Source organism: Convolutriloba macropyga, chromosome 3 (genome assembly GCF_964194025.1).
Source record: "Convolutriloba macropyga chromosome 3, txConMacr16.3, whole genome shotgun sequence".
In the NCBI taxonomy this organism is placed as follows: Eukaryota; Metazoa; Xenacoelomorpha; order Acoela; family Convolutidae; genus Convolutriloba; species Convolutriloba macropyga.
In genome coordinates, this window is record NC_134470.1 from 11,565,775 (window position 1) to 11,580,792 (window position 15,018).

The 15,018-nt window shown below is 36.2% G+C and overlaps 2 protein-coding genes across 3 annotated transcripts in view; both read right to left on the reverse strand.

Moving 5' to 3' along the window:
- LOC142336530 (F-actin-capping protein subunit beta-like) overlaps positions 1-15,018 on the reverse strand; it is a 113,855-nt gene that overhangs the window by 95,504 nt on the left and 3,333 nt on the right. The window lies entirely within an intron of this gene.
- The window catches only part of LOC142335932 (uncharacterized), a 155,185-nt gene that overhangs the window by 31,182 nt on the left and 108,985 nt on the right, over positions 1-15,018 (reverse strand). For both annotated transcript variants that reach the window (XM_075384334.1, XM_075384335.1), the window contains 3 exons: positions 8,174-8,232; positions 7,292-7,521; positions 34-239 (listed from right to left, as the gene is read on the reverse strand). In XM_075384334.1, the coding sequence (XP_075240449.1) occupies positions 34-239; positions 7,292-7,521; positions 8,174-8,232 (495 nt within the window). The remainder of the gene's footprint in view (positions 1-33; positions 240-7,291; positions 7,522-8,173; positions 8,233-15,018) is intronic.

The following is a 15,018-nucleotide window of genomic DNA, read 5'->3' on the forward strand; positions in this document are numbered from 1 at the left end:
GGGTGTTAAGCGATCTGGATGAGGAAGACTAACCAGAGATATCGTTAATAGTGACCATGTGAGTGCCGTTTTCTAGGTCCAGAGAATCCAGTTGGTGCACTATTTCATCGTAGTCAGCCCCTGTTCCTCCTTGAACGCTTTCACTGCTAACAATGGTATCGTCCTCTTGGAATGCGCTTGATTTTGCTTCATGAGCAGAGCCTGCTGACGTTCCACTTTGAATCGATACTCTCTTTCCGCTAAAATGTTATTTATGATAACAAAATATACTTGAAGGTTCAAAAAGCAGTTGAAGAAACATTCCACTCAACATGAGTTTCGTAGAGAATTGTTTTATTGTCAATGAATAGATTTGTTCTTAAGTGATAAAAACCCATTAACCGATTAAACATCGGATGGAATGCTCAAAAGGACTGGCGAGGGCTGGACCGCAATAAAAATTCCCACAATTGACCTTCAATCATCAAATTATTAATACCTGCTCTTTGGGAGAACCTATACTTAGAGACTACAGCTGACAAGCATCTTAAACCAACAGCATAAAGAGTAACAGGGCTAATACATTGCTACAAATTTCGTCCGAGAGCAATTAATAAAACAACCAGTGCTCATTTGGTTAGATGTTTAGTCATTCCCAGCCTTGAAGAATAAACACTGCAAACAGAAATCAGATAGCGGCATACAAACTTGAAACGCTCTTCACAATTTTCACAATGGGCTAGGTATAAGATTAATTCACGCTTCAAATTTAATTTATTTTTCCTTTTACTTCTTCGGTTTAGGTAACACTCGATACTGATTTCTTATTGAGTTAAAAAACACAGATGGCAGCCTGCCAGAAAGTATCTGCGATAGCTTCCTAGACCTAGTCTCAGAGGGAAACGAAAAAAGAAACAATATTACCGAAGGGAAGATTTCAGTTTTTTTAACGAACTTATTAAATAGATCAAATTGAGCCAGGGACTTGAAAACATATTGGTTTCAGAGCATTATATTCCATAGACCCGTCGTTCATAGCTCGACGGGCATTTTTTGTTGCTGTATCCTTTCTTTGTCGTCGGTGCCAGCATTGGTTCCATAGACACTACCAGTCTTTCCATCCACTTAAGCCGTCGGAGCCAGTATTGGTTCCATTGGCTACTTATTAAATAAAATCTTAATGCCTCCGCGAGCACGTAATAATATCGGTTCCACCAGCGATGATCTAGTTGAAAAATTGATAGCATGCACGACTAAGAACTGTCCTGTACATACAAAAGTTTTGGTGCCCGCTAATTTGACTGCTCTCAACCTTTCACTTGCGGCTTTTGTTGCGCTTCTAATCAGTTGAAACATTCGAAATCGCACTCTGAAGCGGTTACGAATTCCTTGAGAAATGAGCAGCAGACACGAGCAACATTGTTCGCTGAAATTCAGCAAGAGCAATCACGTAAAGATGCAAAAAGATTAAATTTAATCGTAAAGGTGACAAAGCCATCTGACAATTGTGCTGGCTACGATATTCTTGAAAAAAATGCAAATCAAATTGACGTAGCTCTTGTGTCATCTGATGTTCAATATAAATGGATTGGAAAACCACAACGTGATACAGGAAATCAATTATTGATTCTCAAGTTTAAAGAAATGATAAAACAAAATCAGTTTCTGCGTAAGTCAGTAGCATTGAGGGGTTGTGAGAACTTCAATTGTGTATATTTGTCACCAGACTTAACTAAAGCTGAGAGTGTACAGCAGTACGAATTGCGATTGCAGAAACGTCAACTTGAAAATCAAAATCCTGCAAACATATACAAAATTCGTGGTGGTCGAGTACAACAACAGAATTGACTACAGACAAAACGCTCCTCTCAAATTTCGATCCTCCTTCTTAACGTTTAGAGCACTCTATCGATTGAGAGAAGACTAAACTTTTGCCAGCTCTTAAGCTTAGTTTCACCAGCTGTTGTCAGTCTGACAGAAACATGGCCTGATGATTCGGTCAGTGATAACGGAGTTTTTTCAGGTCACCCTTATAGACGTTCTGCGATCAGATCGAACGGCCGGTCATCATGGTGGACTCCCGGTAGCAATGAGTAACGCTTTCTTGGGTACAAAAAGTTTAATTTATTATTAAAGTGTGAGCTATTCTATTTTAATTGATTATTCTGATGAGCAAAAATTATTAGAATTTTTATGCAATAAGTTATTGCTTACACAATATGATGATTTGCCTACTCATAATCTTCAAAGCATTTTGGATCAAATTGACTGCTCCCATCCCGACAAATGGGACCTCAGTTTTGTAGAGCGATTGTGTTCAGATCATTATCCTATTCTTTTAACATGCGGGCCAATCGCTCCCAAATAACTTGCGGGCCAATTTATTCCAAGGACTGCAGCCTAGATGCATTTTTTTTCACGGGTGCGAAAAGCCCAGCCAAAGGTAGTATTCGAATTCCGACCTCATGAGTCCGATATCACATCGACGGCGGTATCAACCATTCGCTCATCAGAGTCTTGTAATTTTCCATCCAACAATCGGTTGTGTTGGATTAACAAATGTTATTTCGGAGTGAGAGCAAGTGAAATCACCCAAAAATCAAGAGTGCTTGAAAAAGTCACTTGAGAAGTCAAAAACTTTTCTAAAAGGAAAACGCACAAATGGTCAAGCCAAAAATCTACATAACAAACACACGTTTATAATAATTGCTTCTCAATTTATAGCACAAATAGAAAAGATTGCAGGAAAAAACGTCGACAACACAGACCACTTTAAAATTGAAACAGCTAAGAAGTAATCCCGAAATTGACAAAATTTCAATATTTTTTGTAATTGTCAAATCGTGTCTTAACTTTTCCGCATTCTCCTTAGATAAGCATGGTATATTCAGCCTTTAAATTGGAGAACAATGAGCTGAACACTAATACCAGTTATCAGTATACTCTACATAAATTTGACAATTTATCACGTCTTTATACATCAAGCCTTGGTGCTCAAGCTTTATTGATTTATCGCGTTTCTGTTGACTACACTTTATTGATCTCGAATTGCTTGTGTAAATTTTCTGTTATTTTTGAATTCTTCTCAGTTGAAACAGTGAGAAAGTGAAAGCCAAAAGTGCAAACACCAACTTCAAACATTTCCATTCAAAATTAATTTGACAAAAAATCACGCTTCAGACCTACTAGCTTTTTAATTACGTTTATTACTTCATCGTGACTAAAATCTCCACTCTAATGTGATTTTTTATTGACAGTAAAAAGCCGAAAAATGTGAACAAATCTGAAAAATGCGTACCATGCAATCGAAATTCTTGGGATTAAATAAAATTGAGCACTAATACAATCCGAATTCTTTGGTTTGCAAAAAGCTATAGAATACGAATACTTCTCTTAGGAAAAAAAACCAGGTAAACCAGTGAAAAAACAAGGTGAAAACCAATCCCCAGCTATTGCTTTTCGGCTACTAAAAGTTTTCAGCAATATATCACCTTTTTTGATTGACCTGTTTCAAATGACTTATATAAAAATAATCACTTAACCGCAGTTCTTGATTGGCCTTCATACAAAAAACATAGCCGTCAGATTGCCAGACGCTTGTGGCCTTCCATGGAATTTAAACAACTAAAGAAATAAGATACAGATTGACCACCAGTCCTTTAATAGACCTCTAGACTTTCTGGGTCAGATTCGGACTGTCAATGTTGAGACACATACGCCCTATAAGGAAAAGGCCATAGTGAAGCTTTTTCAAAATGAATATTCAAATCGAAAACTCAAGACATACTCAAGAATTAGGGCATATACGTTTGGCACTACTTAGATGCATACTACTGATCTTTTACTAGAAAATAATCTTAAAATTTAAAGTTTATTAAATGAGAACAGAAGTCGTTTTTAGTGAGGTAACGCAATTGACCTAAAAGCAGACCAAATGACGTCACGCACACAAACTTTAATTGCAAAGTAGTAGAAGTCACTGAAATTGAAAAAGTAATTGGTCGCAAGAATCCTCGATGGAGGCGAATTAAAAAAAACCATGGAGTAACGATGGAGACTATTCAGTTGACATTCACGAAACCCTCGACGAGCTGCGAAACAAAAGAGGAGCTCAACTTTTACTGCAGTAAGTTCAAGTGGCAGCAGCTGACAACAGAGTATGTCTGCGAACCAACCAAAAAGCAAAGACTTTTCGCGTTGACATCTGCGATTCTGCCGACCCCAACTCTGAGCCAGGAAAGATCCACAGCAAAGCGGCAGTAGGTCCAGCTGATTGCAGTAAATAGGAACCAAGAGCGCAACATCCATGCTCAGACAACAGGTTCAGTTCTGATGAAGGAAATGAATATGAGGCAAGTGATGCCTACATCGGAAAAGGAAGACCGTCAGTTGGTACAATTACAATCCGGGATTGTGGAGCTTTAAGGTCATTGTCTTCAATCAAAAATCAGAAGACTCTAAGCCACTCAGGAAAACATGTCAACCAAAGTAAGAGCTTTCCAACACAAACACTGGCTCCAGTATCAGCCTCAGGTAGTCAGAAAACCTGACCTCTGAGCTGGGATACAAACACCACCTGTCGCGGAATGCACAAATTATTAAAACAAGATTAACCAGTCGGCAAACCAGCCTGAACTAAACGAAGTCAATCAGTTTGGTTGCTTTGAAAACATCACTTTGCCGTACCCCACAATCCTAGCAATTCATCCTAAGGTCTGGCATATCAGTCAGATGTGGACCAGAACCAACAGTTTAGCCCCCAGATGCCAGCACCACTGCAAGCGCTTTCAATGGATGCAGCATCAAGCAATGGCCAGTACATTCAATCTCCCAAGATCACAATGAATAACTTCTCGGGAGATAGAAATGGTATCAATGGCACAGTTTTTTCAAAGCAACAATTCATGACAATTTGGCGCTGTAAAAAGCTCAAAAACTGACGTATCAACAAAACAAAGTCACCCAAAAAGCGAAAAATTTTATCGGCTACGCGCCATTGATACAAAATTGAGTTACAAGACACACTGTACCAGAAATGCAACAAAAAACATTTACAAAACTTAGGTCATGCAAATTGAAAAAAGATTAAAGTTGAAACAATGCGTTTAATCATAGGTTCGGTTAGAGTACAGAGCTATTCTTTGGTACATTAGCAACTAAATAATGAATTCTCATTGAGTTCAAAATGCTTAACAGCAACAAAAAATGAATTGAAATTAACACAAAGCAAAACGTCCCTGACGCGAAAACAAAGACTTTTTCGAAAAAAAATCAAACCAAAATACAGAAAAAACCTAATTCCATGAAAAAATTATCAAAGGGACGCTGCCTTGAACACTGATTAAAAAACAGTTCATTCAAAGGCCCAAAACCAAAGAAATTATTGTAAAAATATCAAAGAAAAAAATGAGAGATGTGAGCAAATTTTGCACTTGAAACGCTGAACTACATGTTAAGGAAGTGCAAAATATTAACATGACCCGTCTAACGTCGGAAAAATTGTTCTCGAATAACACGCGGGCCAATTTAATCCAAGGGCTGCAGCCTAGATGCATTATTATTCCCGGGTGCGAAAAGCCCAGCCAAAGGTAGTATTCGAATTCCGACCTCATGAGTCCGATATCACATCGACGGCGGTATCAACCATTCGCTCATCAGAGTCTTGTAATTTTCCATCCAACAATCGGTTGTGTTGGATTAACAAATGTTATTTCGGAGTGAGAGCAAGTGAAATCACCCAAAAATCAAGAGTGCTTGAAAAAGTCACTTGAGAAGTCAAAAACTTTTCTAAAAGGAAAACGCACAAATGGTCAAGCCAAAAATCTACATAACAAACACACGTTTATAATAATTGCTTCTCAATTTATAGCACAAATAGAAAAGATTGCAGGAAAAAACGTCGACAACACAGACCACTTTAAAATTGAAACAGCTAAGAAGTAATCCCGAAATTGACAAAAGTTCAATATTTTTTGTAATTGTCAAATCGTGTCTTAACTTTTGCGCAGTATCCTTAGATAAGCATGGTATATTCAGCCTTTAAATTGGAGAAAAATGAGCTGAACGCTAATACCAGTTATCAGTATACTCTAAAGAAATTTGACAATTTATCACGTCTTTATACATCCAGCCTTAGTGCTCGAGCTCTATTGATTTATCGCGTTTCTTTTGACTACACTTCATTAACCTCGAACTGCTTCAGTATATTTTCTGATATTTTTGACTTCTTTTCAGTTGAAACAGTGAGAACGTGAAAGTCAAAAGTGCAAACACCAACTTCAAACACTTCCCTTCAAAGGTAATTTGACAACAAATCACGCTTCATACCTACTCGCTTTTTAATTACGTTTAATACTCCATCGCGACTAATCTTATTTGATTTTTCAATGACATTAAAAAGCCGAAAAATGTGAACAAATCTTAAAAATGCGTACCATGCAATCGAAATCCTTGGGATTAAAAAAAGAGCACTAATACAATCCGAATTCTTTGGATGGCAGAAAACTATAGAATACCAATACCCCTCTTCGATTCATAAAAACCTGTAGAAGACCAATACTCCTCTTAGGTAAAACAAAACAGGTAAACCAGTAAAAAAACAGGTGAAAACCAATCCCCAGCTATTGCTTTTCGGCTATTAAAAGTTTCCAGCAATATATCACTTTTTTGATTGACCTGTTTCCAATGACAAATCAGAAAAAATTACTTAACCGCATTTCTCGATTGGCCTTCATACAAAAAACATAGCCGTCAGATTGCCGGAAAAAAAGCCGCGATAGACGCTTGTGGCCTTCCATGGAATTTAAACAACTAAAAAAATAAGATAGACAGATTGACCACCAGTCCTTTAATAGACCTCTAGACTTTTTGGGTCAGATTCGGACTGTCAATGTTGAGACACATACGCCCTATAAGGAAAAAGCCATAGTGGAGCTTTTTCAAAATGAATATTCAAAATCGAAAACTCAAGACATACTGAAGAATTAGGGCATATACGTTTGGCACTACTTAGATGCATACTACTGATCTTTTACTAGAAAATAATCTTAAAATTTAAAGTTTATTAACTGAGAACAGAAGTCGTTTTTTAGTGAGGTAAGTCACCACGTAATTGACGTAAAAGCAGAACAAATGACGTCACGCACACGAACTTTAACTGCAAAGTAGTAGAAGTCACTGAAATTGAAAAAGTCATTGGTCGCAAGAATCATCGATGGAGACGACGAATTAAAGAAAACCACGATGTCCCCAATAATTGCCGCTATCGCTTCGCGGCTATTAGAAAATAAATTTTATGTTGCAGGCAGCTAACCTACGAAGAAGCTCATCTCCAAATGACCTTCGACTACACTTCGTGGCGTCATCGTGACTATGAGGGGATAGTTGCTCTTCGTCGGGAAGGAGTTCAATGTCACTTTCCTCTCCATTATCCTCTTGGTCATCATCGTACATAAAAGTGTCAGCACCCACAAAATTTGGGTTACAAGGACTGCTAGTTAAAATTCCTTTGTTTGTTTTCGCTTCAATTTCGGGTTCGCTGATCTGTACATAAAACAAAATCAATTTTGCCCAGTGAGCTTCTCAGAATAAAACTTACCAGTATAAAAGGTCACATAAATAAGATTGTTGCACAATCCTAGTCAAACACTGACTTAATCGTGCAAAAAGCGGCTATCAGTAGTGACATACATGGAGGAGGGGAGGAAAGGTCATTTTGAAAAAAATTACGTACATTTTCAAAATGCCCCTCCCTCTCACATGTATGTGTTAAAGGCTTAATTATACACTACTGTTATTGTGTAGCACGCCTAGAAGCGTAATACAGGATAACTGCCCTTTTCATTCCAATTTATGTAACAGACTTCCAAACCATCCGACAGCATCGGACCAAGTCATTTTTATTAACAATTGAGTACTGACTGTACTGCTGTAGTATCTGGTCAAACTTAAATCAGACGCACAACGAGAGTCAAACTCACAATCGAATCAGGTTACAAATTTCTCTTAACTGAGCTAAAATCTTGCAAAAAGTAAATTTATTGTCATGATAAACAAAATTAATAAACAAGTGTAGGTTAGCTCGTTTCTCGAATTTTTTAAATTTTAGTAAAACGATCGCTATTGCTGATCTAACAAAACAATAATTGTAACATACATTGGGGAAAACTAATTTTGCAGAATTAGAGGAACTAACTTTGTGTTGCCGTTTGAGAGCACTGGACAGTTCAAACAACCGGTAGCTTCTGATTTCACCTGAAACATATTGAAAACCCCATCACATTAAATAACAAACATTACCACTCTTCAACGACAGTTGGTTATGACATCTCAGGTGGCTATAGCCTAGATAATTGATACTGGTGCAAAGATTGACTAGCGATAAACTGAAGCATTAAACACTATGCTTACAGGCTCTTGTAATTTCCTATCTTACAATCGGTTTTGTTTTAGCAACAGACAAAATTTCTCGAAATTTATTTAACGCAAAAATCATAGTCAAGCGTGAAAAAAATCGAAAAATCGAAAGAATGTTCTAGAATAAAAGCGCGTAAACGGTCAAGAGTTTTTGCATAACTTTGCATAAAAAAGAGACATGGTTAAAACAATTGCGTCTACCTTCGTTCGAGAGCGATTCAAAGTACGCCACAATTCAACAACCCGAAAAATGGAACCACCGAGAAACAAACCGAATTCTTTATTACTAACCAAAAATTCCAGCGGCAAAAAGAGCAAGCTCCAGTGGGCTCAAATTGAACAAAAATGAACTCTATCCTTTTACCCCACACCCGAAATGTTACGACCCTTTATAATAGATAATTTAGGGGTTGAGGCGAGAAAACGGTTCTGAAAGTATGATTTGAGTATGGACCTGAAAAATATCAACCAGAGATCTCTTTTCGGCAACCGTATTTCACCAATTGAGAATGGCCTTGTTCTTTTGTTCACGAGCTCAGCTCAACGTCAAAACCTAGTGAGAAAAAGATTATCGAAACAATGTGGCATTGTGCAAAACTAAGACATTATGTTACTCTAAAACAATTGATTTTAACACAAATATTAATCCTATCATCCGGTATGATGGATTAGTATATTGTTGCTTCAATATTGGTTCACTTGAAGCTATCTATATTTTAGAAAAAAATCTTAAATCTCATACGATTTAGAAAAAAATTCGATGAGTCGGAAGAATTATTGAAAAACTGTGTTGATTTGCATAATTATGAGGTTTCGTAGTTTCTGTTGCCAGCAATCAACAGTTAGCACTCTCAATCGCTTTGTTTTGTGAGATTTTCACAAGCCTTCTTGTTAGTGTTTCAAGCAAATTGCCAACTGGAAAAAGGAAAATCGCTTTGCTTTTCATCAAATTGTAAGAACAAGGATATTAATCATGCATTAATCTTGTAAGACTATCTTACTAACTAAACATCTTTTCTAAAGATTCAAGGAAGAGCTTTCCTAATTAATTTGAAATCTAATAAAATTCTAAATCATCTGCTATAAGAATAGTAAATTATCGTATACGATATACGCAAAAATCAAAGATTTGCATTATTAAATGATTAGGACATGAATAAGCAGAGAAAATTCGTCTACAAAACTGAACTTAAGGGGTCCACTAATCAGAAAAATTACAAAGGATGAAAATCTGAAGCTGGCTCGAATACAATCATAAGCCCCTTATGTCTCACAGAGGAGAAGATTCAGCTCAATCAGCAAAGGATGTGTAAATGTTCCGACCCACTTAGAAGGTGGAGGGACACTCAACTTCTTTTTTTGTTTTGTTAAGTCAAATTTGGCCGATCGATATATTTATCTTTTGGCCAATCGATATATTCATCTTAGACAGTTGTGAGTGGTACCATACGAAAGATAGCAGCATGTAAAATGAAGTTTTAAAAATTTTCTAGAATTATTCGTTTTATCGTTATCTATTTATTCGTTATTGTGGTTTAAAATTGTGTGAAAACTCGAATGATATCCGTTGTTTTTCTTCGTTTTCCCGAGTTTTTATACATTACCTAGTAAGTTTTGATAAAATTAAAATTTGTTAACAAAAGCGCCAATGTTTATGTCTATAAACACCAGGAGGGTTGCTCAATTGTCCGATCCCACAATCTGAGCTCACATTTTTGCTAAATTTTTCAAAACTCCATCAAATACGCTTCTTTAGCACAATTTGTTCAAATTTGACGCAAGTAGACTGAAAAACATCTAACATGCAAAAACGGCGACCAGTACACTCAGAAGAGAGATAGTTTAACTACCACTTTTTCATATGAGTGTTCTGGAATAAAAATTTTGCTCGTTTTTTCCTAACTTTAAACAAGCGTTATGCAAACTGCGTCATTTCAATTTTAATATATTGAAATTTTTGTTACCAAATTATCTATTTCGTTATAATTTGGATTAACTTTATGTTATTATTTAACGCGCAGTATTATCAAAGCTAGTTTTGGTCTCATCGTAGTTTTTAAAGCTCAAAAAATGTTCTAATTCTCTTTTGTTTCAAGTACAGACCAGAATAGTTTCAAACTAAATCTCAAAAACTGACATCTCATTCTTATATATAAATTAATCCGAATGATACCATACTTGGTTTCCACAGAAAAGTTCACGGTTTAAGTGGCTTCAACAATCGATGATAAAACTTCACCAACTTTTATTGAATTCTTGCGTTTTGCACAGATTTGATGTTTTATTTCAGGTCCTATGACTGTGTATCGCTGAAAAAATCCTGATGTCTTCCTAAAATGGTATAGGTGAGTCTTTATACAATGCTTTCCATCGACACCTAATGCCACTCATGTGTTTGAATATACTTGTTATGATAAAATCTAAGTTAATTTTAAAATTTTGCAACTCATTTTCTAATTCTGTCAACTTGTAGCTTGGTATCAGTAAACACAGGCTGCACCTTCGTTCTAGAAAAAATGAAATTCACTCATCCTAGCTGTTATAACCTTTAAATAAGGGTTTTACGGATTCGATACCACAGCAAATATAAGTTTCATAAAGGGAAAATGTGATACTCGGACTTCTGCCTTTTAAAATGTTTCTGTTGCCTTGTCAATTATCACCTGAAAGAAGGTCTCATTGTCTTAAAAAAACACAATTGTACAAACAAAATTTCTTGTGAAAAACGTATTGTTTTAACGGCTTCGATAAAGTTTTCTTGGAAAATACAGTACAATTTTTACATTGTTTGCCCGCATTTGCCCATATAGTCGTTGCTTTAGAAATCAGATTACATATTCTGGATGATGACAGATCCGAGCGTCTTCTACTACAGATACAAATAAACGTATCTGATATTTTCACTTGATAGATAATGCAGCAGTATACTAAAATGCACGTTTTGTCACGGGGGGACGTCCCCCCCCCCCCGTGACGAATCGTGCAGTAAATTTTTGAGAACAAAAAATTTTGTCTCTCAATTTTGCCGGAGGGACAAAAACTTGTGAAAATCTTCTCGATTTCTGCCGGGGAGGGCTCCAAGAACGACAAAAAATCTCAAAAAGCTTGGAAAAAATTGTGAAAATTAGTATAAAATTGCGTGTTTTTATCGATGGTTTATTCGAACGTAGCTTGTTCGAATGGAACAATTTTCTTTGAGACTAAAAAGAGAAAAATGTTAGGCTATATAACACGGAACATAAGACACTTTCAAGATAATTTCCACACAAGAACTCAGAAACAAAGTCTTTAATTGAGTCTTGAAGTTGATATCAAATTGAAGTTGATATCAAGTTTTCGTTTCTTTGGAGCAAAGCAAAGGCTCACTGGTGGCGTCTCAAGACTGCTGCTTCCAATTATGGGAACTTCCGCTATCTCGGGAGTTGAGGGAGTTGGCGTTGAGTCTGGTAGAGGAGAAGAGGAGAATTTGGCTGAGTTCTAATGTCTGGACCTTCGGTGCTGGATGGAATCCGCCAAAAACTATTGATAAAATCTAGGTCCCTCCAATAGCCCTCCTGATTGTCCTAGAGACAAATCTCTTTGATATCATTGTCAAAGAATTTTCCTCAAATTTTCATCTACCGTCTCTGGATTCAACACAAATTCTCTTACGTAGCCAGTAACATGATCGATCGTGTTCTGTGCTCCTTTCATCGGCACTTTTCCAAATCTGAATGATTGGATGTAGTCAAATATTACAATTGGTAGCGCCATATGGTTAATTGTAATCCACTCATTGTCCCGCAACTTTTGTTTAAAAGTAACGACTTTCTCTTTTTTGTAAGTTTTATATGCTATTGTTCTCAAATCGGGATTGGCCTCTTTTTTCAGAAAATTGTACACCGGAGACATGTTCAAACTTTGAAGACAATGTTGCAGTTAATAAATTGTTGTGGTAGTTCATAAAATAGTAGAAACTTTTGTTAAGAGTTTTCTTTATAATCACAAAAGATAAATCAATCTGTTCTAAAACGAAAGAAGAGAGTATCAATCTAAATAAACTTTGCTATAAGGTTTTTTCCACTTCGTGGCTAAGATTTGAAGTCACGTTTTGAGAATAAATAGGTTGTTAACAATAGTGAAGAAAGAGGAAAAGAAATGAAGAAAGACTGTGGAAAGAGTTTGCATACAATTTTAAGTTTCAGTTGTAGAGCAAAGATTTGGATTTTGTGAGCGATCAAACAGAATGCAAGAAATGAAAGAAATGATTTTGTGTTGGGTTGTTTTTCCTAATCGTTTAGGCGTATTTCTTAAAAGAATACCTTGAAACTATACCTGTCACGTAGAGTTTGATAGTTGGCTAAATTTGGTTTTTTATCTCAGCCAATCAGAAAGCAACAAATTTTTAAATTTAATCCTGTGTCTAAGGCGAAAGGAGAGTGACTACAGACAGTATATGAATGCGTGGTTCTATTTCATATCATAACCAATTAGAGAATTCGTGGACAAACAAAAACAACATGCAGTTAGCATTGCGGTTATTGACTCTTAGTGGTTAACATTATAAAATTCAGAACTCAATAAGTTAGTCTGTCGTTATTATAAAAATGACAAAATCTTATTCCCTCGTTGTTTAAGAATTGTTTATAATAAATGGTTTAGATTGTTCAGAGAAAGCCATAAAAAATTTGGTTGCGTTGCAGTTTGGCAAGTAAAAAAAGACTTGGCACTCGTTTTGATCAAACAGTTGTTTGTAGAAACTGTTTGGAAAACATCACGAGAAGCACTTATCCATTTCCACATCTTATCTGAAAACTCAGTAAAATTAAAGTATTTCCTGGCAGCAAGTGGAAACTTTAGTGAGTTGAAATGCTTTGATCATGATACTGCTCTAATGTTGCGTCCGTATGGAGGTCTAATTGGCATCGACAATTCGTCTCTCGACAAGTATCTAAAAAGATCAAAAATTTTACGTTTGCACCCCATTTTACACGACGCAGGTGCTTTCTTATACGAATTATTAAGCAAGGACCTGGTTATTCTTATATGCTTCCGTGAAAAAGCAGCAACTGTTTTAGCGGGCATTTGTCGGGAATATTATTTTGCTAAAATATAGATTTTTCGTCAGTCAATTTCTCACTTATTTGAACGCTGAGCAGCAAAACGGTTGTGTTAGACGTTGAAGGATTTCCTCAAAGAAAACAAAAAATTATTTTTGAAGAGATTGGAATTTGTACTGAGGACAACCTTGACTGCGTGTCATTTTTACCACCAACAAGTTATAGTGAGTTAACAACTCAACAAAAGCAATCTTTCAGTTGGTTGAGCAGAAAATTGCAGGGTATTGATTGGGACAGAGGAAATTATCCCTATATTTATCTTACACAAATAACTCGAAGCGTTCGCTTGCGGACCCCGGGTGCAACATTCTACGCTAAGGGAGCGGAGAAAGCTAATTTTTTTCGTCAGAGTTGCTTGAATGCTGTTTTACTGATCTGAATTCACTTGAGTTTCCTTTGATATCTGTGTAGTATTTTACATAAAATTGTCAAAATCATTCAGAGTGCAAAAACAATTCCAATAAACATAGTGCAAAAGAAATAGCCTTTTTTATTTGAACTGGTTAACCTACGGGAGAGCAATTGACGAAAGTGGAGGCACCCCTGTCACCGAGTTCAGCCATTTGTGCCTTGATTACGGGGAATGGGCATCTGAATGTCTCAATTTCCAAAGATCAAACCATAAAAACCGGAAACCAGTTTTTACAGAGGAAAGTTAAATTGCTGCTGACTGAGGACGAAATTCGCTCATTCACTGATTTAGTATAAACTGAACCATTTCTTCAGTGGAGAAGCAGAATGTCAAAACCTCAACCCAGAGTCTGTCCTCCAAAACTCTTACTGATGTCGAAGCACCCCGTTGGTGAAGAAATAGACAAAAACGATCCTTCACTGCCAAGAGAGATTCAACACTTGGTAAACGTAGAAAGAGTGCACAAAATAGTTCATAATGACAAAACTGTGAGACTCTCTTGAGTGCTTTATGCTTCATATGGAAGAGTTTCTAACTGAGTTCAAATGCTATGAGTTGTTTCATGTAAACTGATATCCAATTTTTACTCTTTTAACAAGTTTTTATTTTGCGTTGAGAGGGAGTAACAGTTGATCAAGTTGACGCTGTTGTAGAAGAAAATTATTTTGAAAGCAGTAGCAAATTTTCTTGGAAATTTTGTAACCAAACAACTTTGCTCCACTCAGAAGTTGTATTTTGTGTGCAAATTTGTTATATTATAGCTAATATCACTTTGTATTGTTAAATTAACCGTGTTAAAACCAAATTGTGAAGAAACTTCAGTTTGGATATCCTTATTGTCAAGTTTACATACATTTTACCAAATCCAAGACTAAGAATAAAATTATAATTCCGCAAGATAGGGTCTTCATGGTCGTTGTAGGGCCTAATGTTGAGGCAAAACAGTTAATTTTCAAAATGTATAGTGAAACATATTTTACCCAATATTTAACCCCATTATATTTTTATACCGGGAAATGCAACAAATATACATCAAAATGGAGCAAAAACGGAGTTAATTTCAAAAAGTACGCCGATTTAGAATTTTTGAATAACATTGAATTTCCAAAGACA